Genomic DNA, 22,758 nt, shown 5'->3' on the forward strand with positions numbered 1-22,758 from the left:
TAAGCCATTTTGTGCGAAACTCTAACGATTCAGTCACTTCACTACCCTTTAAATAATAACAATAACACGTGATTTTTTTCGATCGTTTTCTTTTTTTTTTCTCTTTTAATGTTCAATTTGCCATGTTTTACATGAATAATATGTGGGTGAGAAAATTAAGTCATGAAGTGTTAATAGAAGAAAATAATGATGGAAAATAAGTTCGTATGTTTTTAGAAACAAGAGCAAATCAAAGAATGTTAAAAATAAATTGATTCTTTTTAATTCCTTTCATACATGCTAGGGCTTATAAACACACGCATACACATTTTCTTATACATACATCTCTTCAATAAAGACTACAAAAAAAAAGAGAGAAATAGGACAAAAACAAAACAAAAGATAACGTTAAAAGAATGCTTGGAAAAAAAACCTTCGGTCAAGTTTTTTGTTTTAACGTCTATAGCCTCTCTTTTTGGGGGCATTCAGGGGTGTTGGCTTCAGAAGCTCTGGGCCTCGTGTTGCGCTGTGATTTGGATCCACTGGATGTCCGAACGCCTGCATCTTGCTCCTAGCCGGCTCCATGCATACAGCTCCATGTTGTGATATCTGATGCTTGGGTACTGCCTGTTTGTCTACAGCTTGTCTGTAGTAATCTGATAAAGTCGGTCTCTTTTCCACGAATCGCGAGCCCTTCCTACCCCGCCTAATAACCGAAGCGATATGAGGAGCCCTTTGATCAGCTTCTTCCTCACTGCCATTGTCTGATATGTCGGAGGCGCTATTCCCTTCTTCCTCTTCGTCTTCTTGATCAGCCTCTTCGTCTCCTCCTTCTACTTGTCCATCGTCTTCTTCTTCTTCCTCTTCATATTCTTCTTCTCCACTGACGACTTCCATCTCTCTTCCATCATCTTCGTTCCCCTGATCATCATCGTAACTTCCGTGAGAAGCCTCGGAATAGACGCTTCCCTCCCGTGATGCGTCATCTACCGAGTTTTGTCCCACAGAACAGGAACTACCATCGTAAGAGGACACGGAACGATTTGGGCTTTGGTCCCCTTCTCCTTCCATCTCCATTATCTCCTCTTTCACGACACTGGAAGATGACTGAGTAGCAGGATAGATTACGTTCACATTACGTTTGGTGTAACCATTGTTGTTCTGCTGTTGACGGTGTGTAACTTGTTCTACGTCCTGTATATCATCAGCAGGGAGAGGTTTTGCCTGTTTCCTTGTACTGCCTGATTTCACTGCTCGACCTCTGCTCCGACCCCGACCAGAACCGCGACCTCGTCCACGACCTTTCCCCCTACCACGTGACATTTTCTGTTTGGAACGCAAAGTCTGTTGCGGTTCTTGGTTATAGTCTTGTTGCAATAAAGGCACATCGTAAGAAATTGCAGCAGCTTGCTGACTACGCGATGATTCCAGTGCTGAGGCAGGCAATAACCCTTCCGCTACGTGGATCTTGAGATGGGCACGCAGATAGCCAGACCGAGAGAACAGTTTGAGACAGTACTTACATTCATACGGCTTCTCACCGGAATGGATGCGAAGATGTGCCGTTAAAGAGTTAGACTGAGAGAACGCTTTCGAGCATTGTGGGCACCTGTATGGTTTTTCGCCCGTGTGGACCCGAAGATGTTTGGTCAAATTACCCGATTGTGCAAAATCCTTTTGACAGTATTTACATTTGAAGGGTTTTTCACCTGTATGGATTTTAAAGTGTTCAGTCAAGTGGCACGATTGTGCAAATAACTTGTTACATAACCTGCACTGGAAGTTTTTGTCTCCAGTATGTACTGTCATGTGTATAGCCAGGTAATTAGCCCGAGAAAATGATTTCTCACAATGGTTACACTTGAATGGTTTTTCACCAGTATGGATTCTGAGGTGCACAGCTAAAGAGTTTGACTGGGAAAATGACTTGGGGCAGCGGTCACATTTAAATGGACGTTCTCCTGTGTGGACTCTCAGGTGTTTCGTTAGGTTACCAGAATGAGCAAACTGTTTCTTGCAGTAATCGCAGGTGTACGGCTTTTCACCTGTGTGCACCTTCAGGTGGCCTGCTAGATGACTTGACTGCATGAATGTCTTCTTGCATATATGACACTGAAAGTTGTGTTCACCCGTGTGAACCTTGAGATGAGTTGTCAGAGAACTAGCTTGAGAAAAACCTTTCAGGCATATTGGGCATTCAAAAGAGTTTAAGCCTTGAGAAAGAATTGTGGATAAGAACTGGGTGAAATCCGAATTCTTCTTAGAGGAATTACCCTTCGAGTGTGTTTTCAGATGCTTGGTTAGTTCACCTAAACTTTTGAAAGCCTTGTTGCAAATCAAGCATTCATTGGATTTCTCACTCACATGTGTTTTCATGTGCTCTTTCAGGAGTTTCCGTTGTGTAAACGTTTTCTGGCATTCGGAACATTCTAGTTCCTCTTTCACTTTTATCATTAACTTGTTCTTGGGTAAAGACGATATTTTGTCTTGAATGGTCGCCTCCCCAAGACTCAGCGATGACATATTTGGAACTGAGTGAGAAGCTGACGTCTTCTGGTGCATACTGGTGTCCAAAGCTGATGGTGGAGAAGGGTGAATAGATTCTCCTCGGGTTGGAGGAAGGACGTAATCAACGTTAGTGTTCCTTTGTTTGCTTGCTTTTCGAGATGAATGTTTTGCCATGGTGCTTATATTGTTGTTACTGCAAAGTCTATATTAAAAAATGCAAATGTACAAAACATGTTCTTCCTCACATGTACAAAAAAATTGGAACTATTGCTGTGCAACTTTCTATGGCTTTGTTTAAGATAATTTTTTTTTAATCACTATTTTAGTTTAAATGAATAAAGATTCGTCCGTATTTGTATTATCCCCAACAACTACAATGTTTAAGAATCTCTGTCTGTATATGTTGACCCCAAACTAAGTTTTCTTCAACGCTGCAGCAACAACAACAACAACAGCTACAGCTAAGTCAGTCCAGATATTACAGCAACAAATTCCATAACAGCATTTGACAGCGCTTCGGGATTGAAGGAGAAAAATCAGAGGAAGTTGCACCTGTGAAATACAAAGATGGGAAAGATTTCTGTCTGAGAGGAAAAACAGTTTACTTACTGTGGATGTGGAGGAGGAAAGTATATATATACATAAAATAAAAAAAATTGCAACTAAAATAAAAAGAAACATTTATTTTAAAATAACAGGATGCAAACCATAAAACTATGAAGGCCGGCTACCACTTTATTTTAATTAATGAACAGAAACAGACACGCTGGTATACTAAGATACTGGACTATATCATTTACAGATGCCACGTGAAAAACTCTGGTTAAATTCGTCTTAACATATTTAGTGCTAAGAGCACTAAAAAGTTAACTAGAAATAATAAATATGTGGTGATGAAAAAATATTTTCAATGACTAATATTGTTTTCGTACAGGTACGGCAGGCATCCCCATACGTTTCCCTTTTAACGTAACCTTATCAGCAAAAAATCTTCCTCATAGCATTTACCTAAGGTCAGAAATGATACGAAAATATGTCCAGTCATCAGCCATACCATTAACTTTTGATCTCTTCGTTTGTTTGTCTCCCCACCCACTGCCCATCAGATAATTGTTTCTTGTTTCATTTTAATGCCCCATGCATTGAATGTGTTAACACTGACTAAATTACTGGTCAAAAGGCAGAATCAAGTGTTTAAAACTTCCCAATACATCCGTCGTCGAGTTCAGCACGGCATCTCCATTATCCGACAAGGGGCGTAACCCAGCTTACTCTCGTGGTATAACCACAGATTAAATTTGTTCATAATTTATGATTAAGATTCAATTAATAATATCGAGAAGAGCATTTTATCTAGCTATAAAAACAACTGCATCAACAAAAGTCCCATAAATTACATGTCCAAGCTGAGATAACTCAATAATTGATGTACAAATATAAACTTTCAAGTAATTTTATTGAACTTCCTTTCATATACCATATTTGAAAATTCTACTCAGAAGCTAAGGATGAAATAGGATCTGCATTGGATCGAACTATTTATAGGGGGGAGAGTCTTCATCAATTTACTAACACACACGGGCGTGTCTGTGTGTGCATAATTTGAACAAAATGCCGAGTTATCAACAGAAGGGTCAGTAGTTAATATTGTTATTAACGATTGATGTTCAAGTCAACTAATTTAACCAAACAGCCTCAGTCCACATAGTTATCACAAGATAGGTCAGTTAACTACTTAAGTTCAAATGAGTATTCTATCAGCTGGTAGTACTGACCTCAACTCTTCTCCCACTGGTTTAACTTAGAGGTTGATGGTCCCTAATCCCAATATCACTTAACGCAACAGGACAATAACGTTTCCTGAGCTGTCCGTGACTCAAATTATGAGTCACAGATTCAGTCAATGTTTTTCATAGTTCCAATAAATGAATTTTTCAACAATTAGTAGCCATGAAAACATTTTAAAAACAAAAAAAAAACAATAAAACTTCCTTTCTAATTCGTCTTAGATTCAACGTAATAGATAAACATCGACTTAAAAAGTACATTTTCATGCAAAATACTGGATGCATATGTTAATATGCACACACAATTAAATTAAGTTTTTATTTGTATTCTATGGATATTTTTTTTTCTCTCTAAAAGAAGATATTTTTGATGTTTAAAGTGATCTTTCATTTATTTCACAAAGCATTCACATTAAACACCTGGAATTATCTCCCTTCTCTAAATTCCTGTCACCATGTTTGAAAAAGAAACTGTTGTGAAAAACCGTCTGATTAAGGTTGTAATTGTTAAACTACAAAGATTATGACAGTAGTGGACTGAAGATACATAGAATTACATTAACAGTTGTATCAACTAAATACATGCACTGGCCTTAATTATAACGATACTCTTTCGCTCTCTATCCTCAATTTCATTGTCATATTTTTACGAGACGTAGTATGCAACGCCCAAAATCTGTATTGCACGTGATCCAATGGCACTGATTACATAAACGTGTTTGATGGGAATAGGAAGCTGATACGTTTTAAATAAACACAAGAAATAAACTGAGAACTAGTTTCTATTAACCTTTCAAGTACCGACGTGGTCATTTGATCAAGTAGAAATAGCAGCCAAATCTTTCAATCACACTTGCATTTCATTGGATAATGAAACGATATGGGTATCGCTGGAACACATTTGGTTATATGTCCGTTCAATTAAAGCCAACTCGAGTGTCAGCAGTAAGACGTGCTTAAAAGAATTATTGGCGAAACTATATTGCAACAGCCTGGTAAACGTGTTTAAGGGAGGTAACTCTTGACAGCAAAATCGTTGCTGGTTCTCCTTTCGGGCCAGACTTGTTTAATACAAAAAGAAAAAAACTTCCAGCCGTTGTTTAAACAATGTGTTATGGACGACATTATTCAACATGTCCTTCTTTTTTAAGATATTAGGGTAGGATCTAAAAGAGGTGATTGCTATTTCTAGCAGATCGGAAGACTGTACAAAAATTCCGTCAACTGAATCAGCTAATACGTGTCACAGACTCTTTAGATATACGTAACTTTATAATACTGTTGACATTAACTGAGGACTTTGGAAAGAATTAACTGATATTGACAAAAATGCGGCAACAACGAATTCAATGTGCAGCAATTAAATTTTGTTGATAATTTAAATCATTAACAAAATAACATATGATATGAGTGGTGCAATTGACATCAGTATATAGCAGGTATTCATTTCATTGAACCTGAAAGGATGAAATGCAAAGTTGAACCCATGATCTCCCCTCTCGTTGTAAAAAGTTTGCCAACATGCAAAACTGTAAAGGAAGCCAAGCCATCTTAATTTTCAAGGATGCCTATAAATTCTCCAAATTGTTTATTCACAAACAAAACTCCTCCTTAAATATTGAAATTCCACTTGTAGATCGCTGATAGTAACATTTACCAATTGTTAACTAGTGAATTATAGTTTCATTACAAATTTTCCTATTTTAACCAACTTCTCTGTTTGTTCGTTATCCTACATGCATTGAAATAGAAAATAGAAACTCTTGCAATAACAGTAAAGTTATCTCCTCTTGATTTTTTTTTCATTTTATTTACCGAAATCCTGAAATAATTGTTCGTTTTCACTACCAGTTTCAACAGTGTAAAGTCAAGAGGGAACGTCTAACATGATCTCTCGACCTACTTGAGTTAGCAATCAAATCTCACTGTACATCTTAGAAAGAAAAGATGGTAATGGTTTGAAAGTCTTTAACATTTTTTCTTCCTAAGAAAATTCTTAGTGCCTATAGACTTCTACACAAATGAATCTATGAACTGTCTCACTGTTCCAAGTCAAGTATTTTCCATGGACACTGGATGATGGAGGTTTATAGCAACCTTAAACACGTCTTTCACTCTCCACTCTGAAATCCAATTTGCTACCATGACAAAATTCTGTGAGAGCATATTACACAAAAATGTTTTGTGTTCTGACCAATAATTTTTTTTAAATGTTAGCTATTTTATGAATTCTCACTTTAGATTCTTGTTATTTTGAAAATTAATAGAAAAACACTGAATATTTTGGTTCAAATATGATCACAAAAAGGTAAAGTCAGTATTATATAATCATTTGAGCAGCGATTGATAGGAAAAGTCAACTACTGAACAAAATGCATTGCAGAGTGTCCCTTTACATTTCAAGGCACACCTTGCCTTGGACAACTTCACCTTTCTTGTTTCCAGTCAAGGCAATATGCCTATAACAACACCTCTCCCTCTCAAATCTATGACCTTGGAACTGTGCCAATGTAAGAATTCAATTTTACATACAGCAGAGTCAGTATCACTAAACATTAAGGCAGCTGTTGGACAGAATAATTAGAGTATGCAATATTTAATTAAAACTGTTTACATTTTGAATCAACGTCCCAATAAGGTTCAATTTTATTCTCATCTTTCTTGAAGAGTGACAAAATAGGTACCAGTGAAGTATTAGGTGCTTGTATAAATGGTTATCTCCCACCCCCACACACATTAATGGTCCTCTGTCCATATTTGAAATGAAGATTACACAATTAACATAAATCTGTAACATATGGCAACATGGTAAATATTGCATAGCAACACTGTCAATATCTCAGTTAACATAACTAATATCCATATTACATATGATAAATGCCTGTGTTGCATATGTGATATAATACACTTCAAAATTAATTCTCATTCTGATGCAATATTGATGCAATGATTCAATAAAAAAAAACTGTTTTATTTATTAATTTTTTACTGTATTTATTTATTTGTTTACTTCTGTTGTTTCTCTTCATTTTTTTTTTTCTTGTTTTAAATGTACAAATAAATAATTAAGAAAAAAGAGGTTAATTATAATACAATTTGAATTTAGTGTAGAGGAAGGCAGGGAAGAATAAAGGGGGGGAAGGATCAGGAAAAAACATACAAAAACAAAAGCAAGCTTTTATTTATAAAAACCTGCTGTATAATATACAGGCACATAAACATACTGATATGGTTTAAATGAAGACAGAAAATAAAGTGAACAGTTGCCTTTTAATTTTTGACACACACACACGTGTGTGTGTGTGTGTGTGTATGTGTGTGCGTTGCCTGAAGACCCTGTGTATCCACAGGTGAAACTCAGAGTAGCAAGAAACTGATTCAACCAAAATAAAAAATATTAATTTCTAGGTTAGTATCAAGTACTCTTTCTTCTGACAGTAAACACAAAACAGATATATATATATATATATATATATATATATATATATATAAACTTGTTTGTTTTTATATCATATATAAAAACAATTTAATATTAAACTGAAGGAGTACTCAATACTTGAAAGTAAGTACATGTTTATTAAACTTTTAAAAGGAAAAGGTCAGCCTTTTGCTTGTATGCACACACACACATACACTTTTATAAATGAACTTTTATTTTACAAAAGCAGTCACCCAGATATATACATATAAATACATTTGGCATGAGTGTGTGAGTGCATTTCCCTATGTGCATGTGCATCCATTTTTTCTTATACATAGCCCTACACAAACACACACACAATCTTTTTTTTATAAGATATTCAAAACCCATGGCCTTTGGTATATAACACAGACTATATATATATATATATATATTGACAAGTATAGATTAATATCTGGGTGTCTGTATCTGCTATGTGTCAATAAACTTCAGTTATATGAGTACATATGCACTCATGCACACACAACACACCACAACAAAAATATATATATATGGTCTAAAAAGCAGGTTAGGAATAAGTGGGTATGTGTGTGTAATAAAATATTAAAGTACTGAATACTCAGAACATAGAATGTGAATGTATGTGCGTATCGTGTCTGTAGTTATTTCCATACTATGATTTCATGATAAGGTTCAGGTATTTAGGCACTCCAATCTTCAGCAGAATTTTGCAGTAGTTGAAAAAACATACAAAAATCTGCTGAAGATAACTGTGTCCAAATACCTGGAAACCATAGTATGCAAGTAATTTTTTTTACCTGTCCTGGCATTTATTCTGCCTGTTTACATTTCTTCCACTATCTTATACAATCTATAGGGTCTTAAAAGATTCACACCAGCAACATCTATGTACTGGGCCAGTATGAGGTTGTGCCAGCACAGATGGACTTCCTGTATTTTGTTAGGGATTGGAGCAACACTGTACCATTTTACCATTTTTGCATGCTTTTATTCATGACACTATCAGTTCAGGTGCAGTGCAGCCAGAATCCAGCAAATCAGTTTGCACATGCTGGCTGACATTTGATCTCCTATAGAGCCAATGTCCATACAATGGTCTTGTCCCCTCAACTTCATAGACATCAGTAACAACAGGCACTAAGCATATGTGTATGTATATACACAGACGTATGTCTATATTATATAATGATGTTCTGTGTGAGTAGGTGTATGTATATAAAGGAACATACACTGACACATACACACACACAAAGTAATACACATACACTATATGTATATATATATATATATATATATATATTATAAACATAGACATATATCTAAGGCATAGCCACTTATAAATCTTAGCAGTAGGATAAAAATCAAACAATGTAACAAAGATAAAGAAAAAGAAAGGAGGAGAAACTTAATGGAACATGGAATGAGATATGTAAAGACCACATCCAGCTTGGAATGATGCAAGTACTTCATTATACATACTGAGGTAGACAATGCAAAAATGTGAAAAAAAAAATGAAATTATTTTTATTATCATTATTATCACTAATGGTGGTGGATGGTAGAATTGCTAAAATGCTGGTCAAAATGTCTTTTTTATAATTTTCTATGGCTTAGCCATGGGAGGAAGGGCAACAACTATAACCACCCCCATACACATATATATATATATTTTTTTTTTTTTTTTTTTGCAGGGCCTCTAATATTAATGAGAGGCAAAAGAGGGGAAGAATTATCCTTGAACTGGAGACTTGGCCTGAAAGTTTGAAAGAGACTCCACTGGGACCAGGTGATGATATTAAAATGGGCAATGGACTAAGTCTACAAGCCACTTTGAAATTTTTTATTTATTTATTTATTTTGGTTATGTTATTTCTTTGTTTTGAATTCAAATTTTGCCAGCTGGTGCTTAGCTTTTCCATCTACCGCAGCTTGATAATATAAGACACTGATCAAGTAATGGAGACAATTTCACAGCTCTCAGCTTCTGAGCTTATGGGACAGTATATATGTTGGATATTATTATTACTCCAAGCCTTGTGCCTATAGTAAAAAGAATTATTATTATTATTATTATTATAGTGGGTAGCTGAAACAGCAGAATAATGAAATGAAATTTCTTGCAGGATTTGGATACATCTCTTTGTTTTAAGTTCAATTTCTCCACTGAGGTCAACTTTGCCTTTCACCTCTTCCAAACTTTGTGGAACTGGGCCAATGTTAGAAATAATTCTTAAAATTATTTTATTATCATTTTGATACAGAGCAATATCGAATTCTATCATTGTGTGTTAAGTTCAAATCAAATCATAGACAGAAGTAAATACAGACATGGGACTTATACAATCTGACCAAATGGATAAAATATACCCAGTGTGTACCAACTTGGGCTGAAAAAAATCACCTTACACTGCCTCAATTAATATGTGACCTTGTGACAATGTAAAATAATCATTATTATCTATGGGAATATCCAGTTTGCAAGAAATATTGAGGCATCAGACTAAATATTTTACAGAATATAGTTTTGTCTTCTTCACTCTGATCTCAAATCATACCAGGTTTGGCTTTGCCTTTCAGCTCTCTCTGATTAAAGAAAGACTAATCATATACTACATCATAATTTAAGTGGCCCACCCACCCATTACCTTACTCCCACAACTTACAATCTTGTAGTACATTTAGGAGAAATCATCATCATCATCATTAAAGAATGTAAGGTGGCCTTAGGTTGGTTGTATCAGAAGGATTAAGGTGGAAAAGTGGTTTCAACTTGCATTGTGGGGATAAAGTCGTCTTTATTAATCCATGCTTCCTGGGTTACTAAACTTAAAATCTCTCAAACTAGAGAAGAATTTTGTTTGGCTGCTGCTTGATCACCTTGATTAATGGTAAAACCCACATTTCACTCAGCAACTTCACTACAACATTCAGAAATGGGTATTAGAAGAAACCACAAACAAATTGGTTTCCATTGTAATAGGAACAATTATAGTTGACCCACAACATATAAGTGTACAAGGAGCAAGAGTTCAACAATAAAGTAATAACAAAAACTTTTTTTTTAAATCTACTGGAAGACAGTGAAAGGGCAAGTGTCTTCTGTATGGTTGCTCATACTTTATGCCTATTACATCCAAGTCACACAATTCAGTTTTCATGACCATGTTTCTTGTAATAGTAATTACATAATGTGTGAGCCTATGAAAGAGTCAAGTAACAACAGGGTTTACTGAGAGAATAGGAGGAGGAGGTGGTGGTGATAGTAGTAGTAGTAGTAGTAGTGGTGGTGGTGGTGGTGGTGGTGGTGATGGTAGTGGTGGTGGTGGTAGTAGTAGTAGTAGTAGTATAGTAGTAGTAGTAGTAGTATAGTAGTAGTAGTAGTTGTTACAGTGATGCCTGCAGTTATGGCCTGTGGAAGGGTTAACTGACAAGGTTTCCAGACAGAATTTTTAAGCAACAGTCATAGTATCCATTACACAAGGCTACCAGCAACAGTAAACTGTAGATACACCATCTGACCACTAAGTTTGCAGTTAGCAGACACAGCTGTGGTACAAGGCAACTCAATGGTAATGAGATCTTCAGTTAGAAACAAAATATGTTGTTGCTGCAGGGGACTGAAGGCTGGAGTGTGCTACAACTACAAATTGTACTCTCCAATGACCAGGCATTTTTTTCATAATTAGCCATTTATTTCTCACTATATTGTATATATTTCCGTTTTCATGGGTGGGATGGCTTACAATAACTATTAACCTACTGATAACTACTGAACTGTGAATCGGGGAGTGGAGCCTGTTTTCAAGCCAACTGGAGCAATAAAAATCAGATCTAAAAGGGGTTTTATTTTTTAAGGGTAAGGTATAGAGGAAGTGCTTATGGCCTGCATAGGGACTGTATAACTAGTTAGATTAATGCTGTTAACACTCCTCTTGAGCAACTTAAAAAAAATATGAGAATCTCGATGGGGGGTGAGCAACATTCTGGGAAGGAAATACTGGGCATAGTAGCATAATTTATGCAGAGCCTGAAGGAGAAGGTATATGACAGAAAGAGGAAAAACAACAAGTTGGGAGTACCTCAGTGGAGGTAGCATGAAACCAACCAGCTCCAAGAAACAGAGGTCACACTTGTACAAAAAAAAAAAAAAAAACCCAGAGAGGTGACAGTACATCTGTGAACCAGATGCTGGAGTGTGCCATTGAATAACTGCCTACCAACCAGTGTGATGGCCATCATTTTGGATGTGATCTAGGATGTCTGTGCATGTAGCAGCAGCAGAGTCCCAAATGTGTCCTCCATTGTGCAAGTTAATAAGGTTGAGAGTTAAGATATTTTCTGGCCCTGAAGTTGAAGACCAGTTTTTGTGATGCAGTTTTAATTCTGTTGAGAATGTGCATTTACCAGGAGGCCTCGCATTTTGGGGTTTTAGCAGTATACTGTCAATGCTTAGAGGAAGAGACATACAATACTATTTTCTAGATATGTGTAGTTAATGAGCTCTTGTGCTATTAAAGCAGACAAGATTGGCATGACACCATTATGAATATTTTCAGCATTTCTATTCATGGATTCAATGCAAATTTGGCTTGAGGTGACTATGTAACATGTGGATGATACTTAGATGTGGAAGGTTAGGCAGGGATTGAAGGATGGTACCATCTGCATAAGAGAGGATGTTATTGGAAGTAAAAGGAAGTAGGTAATTGATATACAGGAGGAAAGGGCAGGCAGAACCAAGCCCTGGGTCACATAAGAATTAAGGCAAGAGAGCTTCATCGGTACACTCCATGATGTCAAATCCAACAAGAAGGAACCAATCTAGTTTTTACCTGGAGATCTACGTGCCACAGTTGAAAGCCTTGCTGATATCAAGGGCAATGACACCTGTTTTTACCAAATTTCTTGAGAGCAAGAATCCACTAGTGAATAACCAAACAGAACAATTTCCAATAGATCTGGATTCATTGAAGCTATGCTACGCGTCATTTGGTCAGTAAAGAGGGAAAGAAATAGAGAAGATGCAAAAGGGAAACATAAGTGGTTATTTCCATGTCCTTTTAGATGTTGGAAATAAATGCAATAAGATGATTAACTGGCATGGTCTCAGAAGTGTTGCCCTTCATGAGAAAGGGTTACACTGTAGTGTTTCCAAAGAGCAGGATATATCTCAATAGAGAGAAAGAGGTGAACTGTTTGGTGAGGGCAAGGATAGCTCTGATGCATATTGTTTGAAGGTAATGGAAGGAATATTATCAGTACTTATGTTGGCTTTAATATACAGAGAAGCTTTTGCACTTCCTATGTATGTGCTGTGGTGAACCTGGTGGAGCAGAAAGAGGTTTATTCAGTATGTGCAATGGGGAGTTGGATACAAAGTGTGGAGGTTTTCTCCACAAAAGTACTGCTTACAGATACCTTGCTCAGAGGAACAACACTGGTTGTCTTAAGATTCAAACTTTATTCATTGTGCCTTATATGCAAGGTATAATAATAGCTGTATGGTTAAGCTGTGAATCATTGTTCAAAATTTTTGAATATTAAAAATTTTAAACAGTTAACAACTAGTGCTCCTTATTTATTCATTTATATCCTCTCTGTATATGGAAGGCAGCCCCTTTTGAGGTCTGAATCATGGTAGGTAAATATGAGTGAAGTTGATGGCATTAAAGACAAAGTGTGCATGTATAGCTATATACATAAATGTGCATCCACACACACACACACACACAGGCCATTCATTCTTTCTACTAACTTGAGGATTTAGTGAGGAGTGGGGAAAGAGAGATGCATTACTTTTCCTCTACAAAAAGGAAAGGTTATCATGAGAAGAGACACAATCACCTCCTGAATGGGATGCCAGTCTATCGCAGGCAACTATTCCTGTGGGTAGAACCGAACTTGGCACTACAAGCTAACAAATCACTCATCAGTTTTTATTGAAGCTTCTGCTTCTTACAGTAATGAATTTTATTTTTCATTGTCAACACACCTACCTGCAGCCAGGTGGACGGGGCTGGTGAAAGCTGATGTCTTGACCAAGGGTATATCACAACAGTGCTTGTGACAGGTTATGAACTAACAACCACTCAAAACATACCCTAACAAGTTTGACCCTCTGCATTCACAAGGAGGACTACGGGTGCAATCAAGCACATTACACAGAAAAAGCAGCAGCATCAACAACCTCTTTAATTTCCAAATACTGTGCTAAGATGCACACCACCAGAGATAAATGCAGAGGAACAGTGACAGCTGTTCTCTGACCAAGTCCACCTTGCCCACCTCTTGTGTCTATCGCCAGAACCTACAGGCATACAAGAACAGACTGGGCAATAGAGAAATAATCCACTGCATAACTCAGTGTGGTTCTCCACTAGGTAGGGGTATGATATATCTGGGACAATGGACATGTGGACCTAGTTGTTTAACCTACCTACAATGGGGCCTTTATGTGACTGCTCAAAAATGATTATGGATGGAAAGCCTTCAATCATAGGCCTGTTGGATTAGGGCCAACTTGGAGATAAACAAATAAATACTTTCATATCAATAAGAAGTATACAGAAACCGGTGGACAATGGAGAAAATGTAATGTCCAAACTACCACACAGTACCCCAGATGATAAACCACGATCTGTCTGAGTACACACTATGGTTCTCCACCAAGGGGAGGTATGGTGTGTGTATATGTAAATGTAAATATATATATATACATATATATATATATATATATATATATATATATATATATATATAAAGCAGCTCACACCAATTTACTTAAACTTATTTAAGCGCTATAGGTCCAATAGATCAGCATTGGCCCAGGAATAAATGATAACCACCCATTAAATTTAGTAGCTAAATGGATGACTATATATTTTAAGTCACAGATCTTAGGTTCCACAACAAAGATTAGATGGGTACAAAGGGGAAAATTGAAGCATTAAAATAGCTACTTCAATGTCAAATGACCACTCTTTTAGAGGTTGAGCACAGCTTTCCAATAATAACAACTTTAGTAAAGAAGAAAGAGGAAAGTCATCTCAATGCTCAAGAAAGACTGAATAAATCTGTTGATTCTATTTGTTATGCTGACTGTGAGGTCAAAACAGAGTGTAAGACTATTAAGTGGCTGTATTTCAAATCTCACAGCAACTGTTGTGTTGAGTTTCCAGAGAGAAATATATCACTGGTTACTGTAGAATGCTTTAAAATATTTTTTAAAAAAACAGTCCTATATCTCCTTTATAGTTAAATAGTTAGTGACTGGAAGGACATCCAGGTACAGAAACAACTTATTAAAAAAAACAAAAAACACAACAATGCAAAAGTGAAATAATGAATAGAAAAGTAAAAAGGAAGTGGTGCTGTTAATTAGCATTAATTGTAAAATTTGTAAAATCATGTAAGTTTGTGCAATATAAGGAAAGTTTAATTCTGGCATTACAAACCGTGAAATGCTAGAACACTTCTTTTCAACAATAGTTTCCTTGGACTTTTTCCTTTATACAATATGTAAGATAAGGTCCGGTGTGTTGTGAGCAGGGATGGGGAGAGGGGTCTGATGATTTGGGTAGTACACTGAAATATTAATAAAAATCTGTTAAAATTCCAGAGCTCAACCCAAAATGTCAGAGAAAATTCACCTTTTCTCACAGCACACAAATTTATTTTGATTTTTTTCTACAAATTTCAAAATTGTTTTTTACCTGATGCAAATGATCAAAAGTTACCTCAGATACTTATTTTTTAAACCTTTTAATTAAGGCTGAAATTGTTATTAAATGTAATTTTTCTTTTACTTCAGCATCAATGTGACATTCATAAATCTTCCTTGCTTATATTTTAAGAGCAAATTAATCCAGTGAACTATTAGATCTTGTTTTATTTTACAAGTTATTTTAAGGCCAGTCCGTAACTCTTCCAACCATCATCCCTACCCTCATTCTTTTATAATAATACCACCACCACCATCCTTAACAGAATACAAGTAATTTTTTTAATGAGGCACACAATGGTTTCTTTTGATTCTTGTTAACAGTGAGAGGGAATTAAAATAGAATTTAATCTGCTATTTTATTAAAGAGAGAGAGGAGTTAATATATATATATATATATATATATATATATATATATATATATATATAATATATATATATATATTAATGGTGATTTGATTTTATTAACACTCCAGGAGGAATGAAAATGGTAAAGGTCACCATCTAACACAATCAGAATCCTCATGATCAAGAACCACAAAAAGACATTAAGCTAAATCAGACCCCTTATGAAGAATCTTCAACCAAGGTATCACCATCATCACTGTGACAAGATCTACCATTACCATTAACATCAATGACAGCACTATTGTGACAAGAGCCATTACCATTGTCATCAATGTCACCATGGTGACAAGAGCCATCACCCTAACCACCACTGACAACAACCATCTCCACTATCACCACCATCACCATTAATATGATTGCTACAGTGACAGCAGCCATCACCAACACCATTGTAACAATAGGCTTTACCATTTACACCACTGTGACAACAATGATAATCACCTTACCATAGTCAAAAAACTGTAAATTCCTCTCTAGTTTTAGAGGTGTATGTGATGGTGGTGGTAAGGGTTTTTGAAGTACTGGTGCTTAGCTGATATTTCACGGTATTAAGTGGGTAAGAGATTAATCTCTTCTTGGACAGTCAATAACAAGCTGGCTCATATTTACAAAAAACACAAGTGAACACAAGCAATGTATATAACAAATTGCTCAGCCTAGAAGCAAGAAATGTGTGTGCAGTGGATTTGAATTGATGCCTTTGAGAATCTAGTTCAAAACCTTTTTCACTTGATCCTCTCACCACCACAATGATCAAACAGGGAAACATCAAAGCAAAAAAAAAAAACACACACACACACAAGATCACTAAAATAAAATGATAAATTTTCAGATGATTCATCAATAGTTTGAATTTTCATGATGTAAATATCCACCACTGCATGGCAACCTGGCCACTGCTGACTCATAGATGAAACCAGTGCACAAAATTCCATATTTGGGTTGCACTCACAAGAGTTCAGTATTACAATCCAAAGAAAACACTTGATAATTTTACAATGCTTCCACTGCTTAATGTAATAAAATGTACCACCCTAACACAGCATGTAGTGTCAGCATGAGAACACAAAACACTTACCATTCGATTGACTAGTGTCCTATCAAATAAGTCATGCATGACCCTTGGAATTTACTAGACACTTTTTGATCATAAGTCAGCTCTTTTGACTTTAGGGGATATTGAAATGGAGGTTGTAATATGCATGCCTTTTCCAACAGCATTAGCAAAGTAAGTGAAGTAAAAAGCTGCATCTGGGAATCCAGCCCAAGTTACACATTCAGTTTGGTAGGAGAGCTAACTACCAACACTACCTTATCCAGAGGGCCCTCTCACAACAACCATGAGATAAATTATATTGATTTTATTACTTTTTTCAGATGCCTGCTAGTAACGTGAAACTTCTTGATGTAATTATTTATCTCACAGCTTGAAGAGTTGGGTGAATATAAAGTTGCTACAGTGGAGAAGGTTTAATACTGCCATCTTTAAATCCCAGTGACTTCCTTCTTATACCAAAATGTAAGTTAAATGAGTCAGCAAGTTGAAAGGCAACTCCAGCTGATTATATACAAGATTTTGTATAGATACACTGAAGTGGGCATGAACTCTTGGATTTACAGTGAGTCTCATAAGTTGCTAGGCCATTATAAGAATAGCATTAATGAACTGATCTTCTTCATGTAGTGTATCTTTGTCTGATATATGTGATATATCTAGGCAGCAAATCAGCTAGACATATCCAATACTTGAGATATAAGCAGAGATCTTGTTGATCCAGATACTGCATGCTAACAAAATATTCATCACTTTTACAGCCATTACTGAACTATTTTTGCATTGGTGGACAAGGTCTTTTAAAAGTTGAACATCAAAAATCAAAGACACAGTGGTGACAAGAAAAACTGGGAACCCTCATGATTGATAATTTTGAATTGACTTAGCCATCTGCACTTTCTTTGGAACTATAGGAGGCAGGCAGGACAAGTTAGAATATGTAATTATGCCTTTCTCAAGAACCTAAGATAAATATGTCATTTATTTGAAAGCAACTTCTGATGAACATGCAGATTTACAGAATATTGTAGACAAAGAAACAAACAATTAATATGTTTGTCATTGCCTTCTCCAGGTATGTATGAATATACCCAGTTGTTCTGAGAGGTTAGCTATTTTGGCAGAGGGATCCAGATTCAAGGGCCTCATTCAGAAATTCAATATGACAGCAGTAAGTTTGTAGTACAATACTTTCTCCACTGAGCTACTTTGTAAATACATTACCCCATTCACAGTGAAAGAGAACAACAATAAATAAACAAAAACATCCCATACAGATAAAATAAAGACCATGAATCCTTTCCTTAGTTAATCCATATCAAGGAAACAATAAAATTAAGAGAGGTTTATATATATATATATATATATACATATATATATAGGCGCAGGAGTGGCTGTGTGGTAAGTAGCTTGCTAACCAACCACATGGTTCTGGGTTCAGTCTCACTGCGTGGCATCTTGGGCAAGTGTCTTCTGCTACAGCCCCGGGCCGACCAATGCCTTGTGAGTGGATTTGGTAGACGGAAACTGAAAGAAGCCCGTCGTATATATGTATATGTGTGTTTGTGTGTCTGTGTTTGTCCCCCCCAAATCGCTTGACAACCGATGCTGGTGTGTTTACGTCCCCGTCACTTAGCGGTTCGGCAAAAGAGACCGATAGAATAAGTACTGGGCTTACAAAGAATAAGTCCCGGGGTCGATTTGCTCGATTAAAGGCGGTGCTCCAGCATGGCCGCAGTCAAATGACTGAAACAAGTAAAAGAGATACATACATATATATATATATACATACATACATACATACACACACATATATATATTTACACACACACACACATATAAAGTTATGTGTGTATGCATGGTGTCTTCTCGTGGCCACTGTCCCAACAACTGAAAGCAGTAAAAGAATATTACATAAATCAAAAAAAAAAAAAAAAAGCAGTGTAATAGTTTCTTACATTAAGCTTAAAAAGAAAAAAATATTTGGGGCGAGGGGACAGAGGAAATGGGATGTTGTGAAGCTTAACCCCTTACTCTACTGAAGTGAGGAGACTTCAAAATGTCAATCAAACCGGGATTGAAGGGTTACCTTAATGAGGACTTAAAGCTACTATGTAGCTTAATTAAAGTCCATTTAAAGGTAAATGTTTTTGTTGTTACTTTTTTTTTTAAAACTAAATATGGTACAAATTTGTAAATGTCATTTATAGTGCTTTCTTTGAGTTTGACAGTTAATAAGGGGTGAGAGTACTTTTCTGAATAACACAAGTAAGACTGTTTGGGGAATTTATGTGTTAAATGAATCAAATCACAGAATGGTTTTATATAAAATTTCACTTCTACTTAAGTATGTATGTGTGGCGGTATCCATATAAATGTTTGTGAGCTGGTGCATGCATGTAGATGTTTAATTACCTATTCATAGGTATACATATTTGAAGGTCTTTATATTATTTATGTATGCATGTGGATAACTTTCGTTTAGCAAGACACAAAGAAATCTACCTGCTTTGTGCCTATTCGATATATGTCTATGTATTGTGTGATGATGCATGCAGGCCTGTATGTAACAGGTTTCACTTTGCTACTCAAACAAATCTAGTTGCTCAATCCCTGTTCAAGAAATCATTTTTGCGCTTGAAAGTGAGGAATAGACAAAGGAAATTTGAATAAATAATTTCTCTTTTTCTATTTCAGCTGATAATTTCAACTGAACACCAAGAAAACATAAATAAATAAATAAAACTCTTTGATATTATATACATACACACACACGCAACTTCCATACCTACACTCACATAAATATGTACACACATACACACACTAAACACTTATTTTAACAGATGTTGCTTTACAGGATTACAGAGATAGCAAACCAGATAATTCATGATACAAAACTTGTGACTACTCAAAATGTTCGAACTATAGTGTCAAAAGAAATGTTAAAAAGAATAGCGCATAATAAATAATAATTTATGTTGCTAACTAGTGTATATGGAATTAATGGATATTTTCATATTTAGATGTTTATTTTTTAAAATATGAAATAACATTTAGTTTACATTCAATCTAACAGAACTTATAGGACACACATTACAGCTATTTAACCTATCAAAACATATATATATGTGTGGATACATATATATATGCACTCACAAACACACATGTACACACACTTATGCATATATTCATGTACATATATCTATATGCAAATATAAAATATATATGTATATACACAAACACGTGAATATATACACACATATATATGACTGTGCATATATACAATATACATAATACATAGATATATATGTGTGTGTGTGTGTATGTACATATCTACAAGATATATATATATATGCATTATACAATATATATGCATATATAAAACACATGCATATATACATGTATATTTCTACATATATATATATATATATATATATATATATATATAAATATCTCCATAAATACAATATATATATATACAGAATACTTATATATACAATATGTATGCACATATATACAATATACATGCATATATACAATACATATATGTCAATATATACAACACATGTGCATGTATATATACTATATGTATATACATGCATATATACTATATGTGCATATACACAACATATATATGTGCATATACACAATATATATATTTGTGCATATATACAATATATATATATATATATATATATATATATATATATATATATAATACATACATACATACATACATACAAATATATATATAATTGCAGATATATTAAATATGTATATATACATACAATATAATTACAGATATATTAAATATGTATGTATATATATATATATATATATATATATATATATATATATACATACATATATATTTATATACATATATATATATATATACATATACATATATACACTATATATTCATACATAGACATATATCAACTACATATTCATATACCTACATATCCACTACCTACATATACACATGCATATACACAATATATATATACATATACACAATATATATACATATACACTATATATATACACATATATACATTATATATATACATGTATACAATATACATACATATACACACTATACATATAACACATATACGCTATACATATACACATATAAACACAATACATATTCATATATATGTTTATATATACCTATACATGCTATACATATATACACTATATATATATATACATATATACATATGTATATATACATATACATATGTACAATATGTATATATAAATATATACAATATGTATTTATACATAAATACAATATGTGTGTGTATATATATAATATATATATATACAATATGCCTATATATATCCAATATGTATATATACAGCTATAAAATAGGAATATATGCATGTATACAATATGTATATATACATGAATACAATATGTATATATATATATATATATAATATATATATATACATATACAATATGTATTTATATATGCAATATGTATATATATACATATACAATATGTATATATACATATACAATATGTATGTATATATATATATATATATATATATATATATATATATATATATTATATATATACATACATACACCGCAATATATGCATATACATATATATACACAATATATGCAAGATATATATATACACACACAATATATGCTTATATATATATACATACAAACAATATATGTATATACAATATATGCATATATAATATATATATATATATATATATATAATATATATATACATATACATATAATATATTTAATATGTATATATATATATATACATATAATATATTTAATATGTATATATATATATACATATATTTAATATATATGTATATAGAATATATGCATACATATAATATATGCATATATATAATATATGCATACATATATATAATACATGCATATATATAATATATGCATACATATATATAATACATGCATATATAATATATATACAATACAAGCTTATGATGACATATATAATATATATATATATATATTTATATACAATGTGTATATATATATATACATATATACAATATATGTGTATATATATAGAATATATGCATACAATATATATACATATATATATATACACACACAAATATATACACATATATATACATGTGTATACTATATACATACATGCACACACACACGCATATACAAGCACAAAAAGCGGAGGTCTTGACATCATTCCAATGGAGTTACGTCCCTTACACCGTTTTACATCGCTCAAAGAGACATGGTAAAAAAATAACAGGATCATTCCTTTCTGACAGTTTTTCCCTTTTTCTTTACAAACATTCTGAGTCCATTTCAGCTAGGCTGAAAACAGAGTTAGAGAGTGAACTTGAGGTCCCTAAAAGGAACGGACCGTGGAAACAAAGGAATAGTCACAGTATAATGCATGAAATAAACATAGTTCAAGCAAGTAGTTCCAACACAGTTCTTACACAATGAAGAATTTGCAAACGTGATTTTTTTTTTGTTTGTTTTTTTAGGGAGTGGGGTTTGTAAATTTTGTCTCATATCATGATTTTCCTTTTCTTGATTTATATTCTCGTGTTTTTATAAAGCAAAGTTTGTTTAAATTTCCGATGACAAAGCTTTAGTATAAACCACTGATAAGTGTGTATGTGTGTGTGTTCGTGTGTGTGTGTGTGTGTGTGTGTGTGTGTGTATGTGTGTGTGTGTGTGTGTGGCAGATAAGTACGTGTTTGTGAAACTTCATTATCATAACTGATGGTGTTTGTGAGTTCAAAAGATACGAAGATTAGTGTTAGGAGGAACAAAAAAAGGATATTCCAATTTATGAAGTACCATTTTGTA

The 22,758-nt window shown here is 34.0% G+C and overlaps 1 protein-coding gene and 1 long non-coding RNA gene across 4 annotated transcripts in view; one reads left to right on the plus strand and one right to left on the minus strand.

Moving 5' to 3' along the window:
* Positions 1–101: 101 nt before the first annotated feature.
* The window catches only part of LOC115212133 (zinc finger protein 83), a 66,899-nt gene continuing 44,242 nt past the window's right edge, over positions 102–22,758 (minus strand). For 2 of the 3 annotated variants that reach the window (XM_036503374.1, XM_036503375.1), the window contains one exon: positions 102–3,039. In XM_036503374.1, coding sequence (XP_036359267.1) covers positions 433–2,661 — 2,229 coding nt within the window. In that variant the 5' untranslated portion in view covers positions 2,662–3,039 and the 3' untranslated portion in view covers positions 102–432. The remainder of the gene's footprint in view (positions 3,040–22,758) is intronic. The other variant, XM_036503376.1, reaches the window with a different exon arrangement.
* LOC118763653 lies at positions 7,510–22,614 on the plus strand. The gene is made up of 3 exons (XR_004999420.1): positions 7,510–7,572; positions 10,794–10,796; positions 22,559–22,614. It is a non-coding gene; the product is annotated as an uncharacterized LOC118763653 (long non-coding RNA).

This window comes from Octopus sinensis, linkage group LG5, assembly GCF_006345805.1.
Source record: "Octopus sinensis linkage group LG5, ASM634580v1, whole genome shotgun sequence".
Lineage (NCBI taxonomy): Eukaryota > Metazoa > Mollusca > Cephalopoda > Octopoda > Octopodidae > Octopus > Octopus sinensis.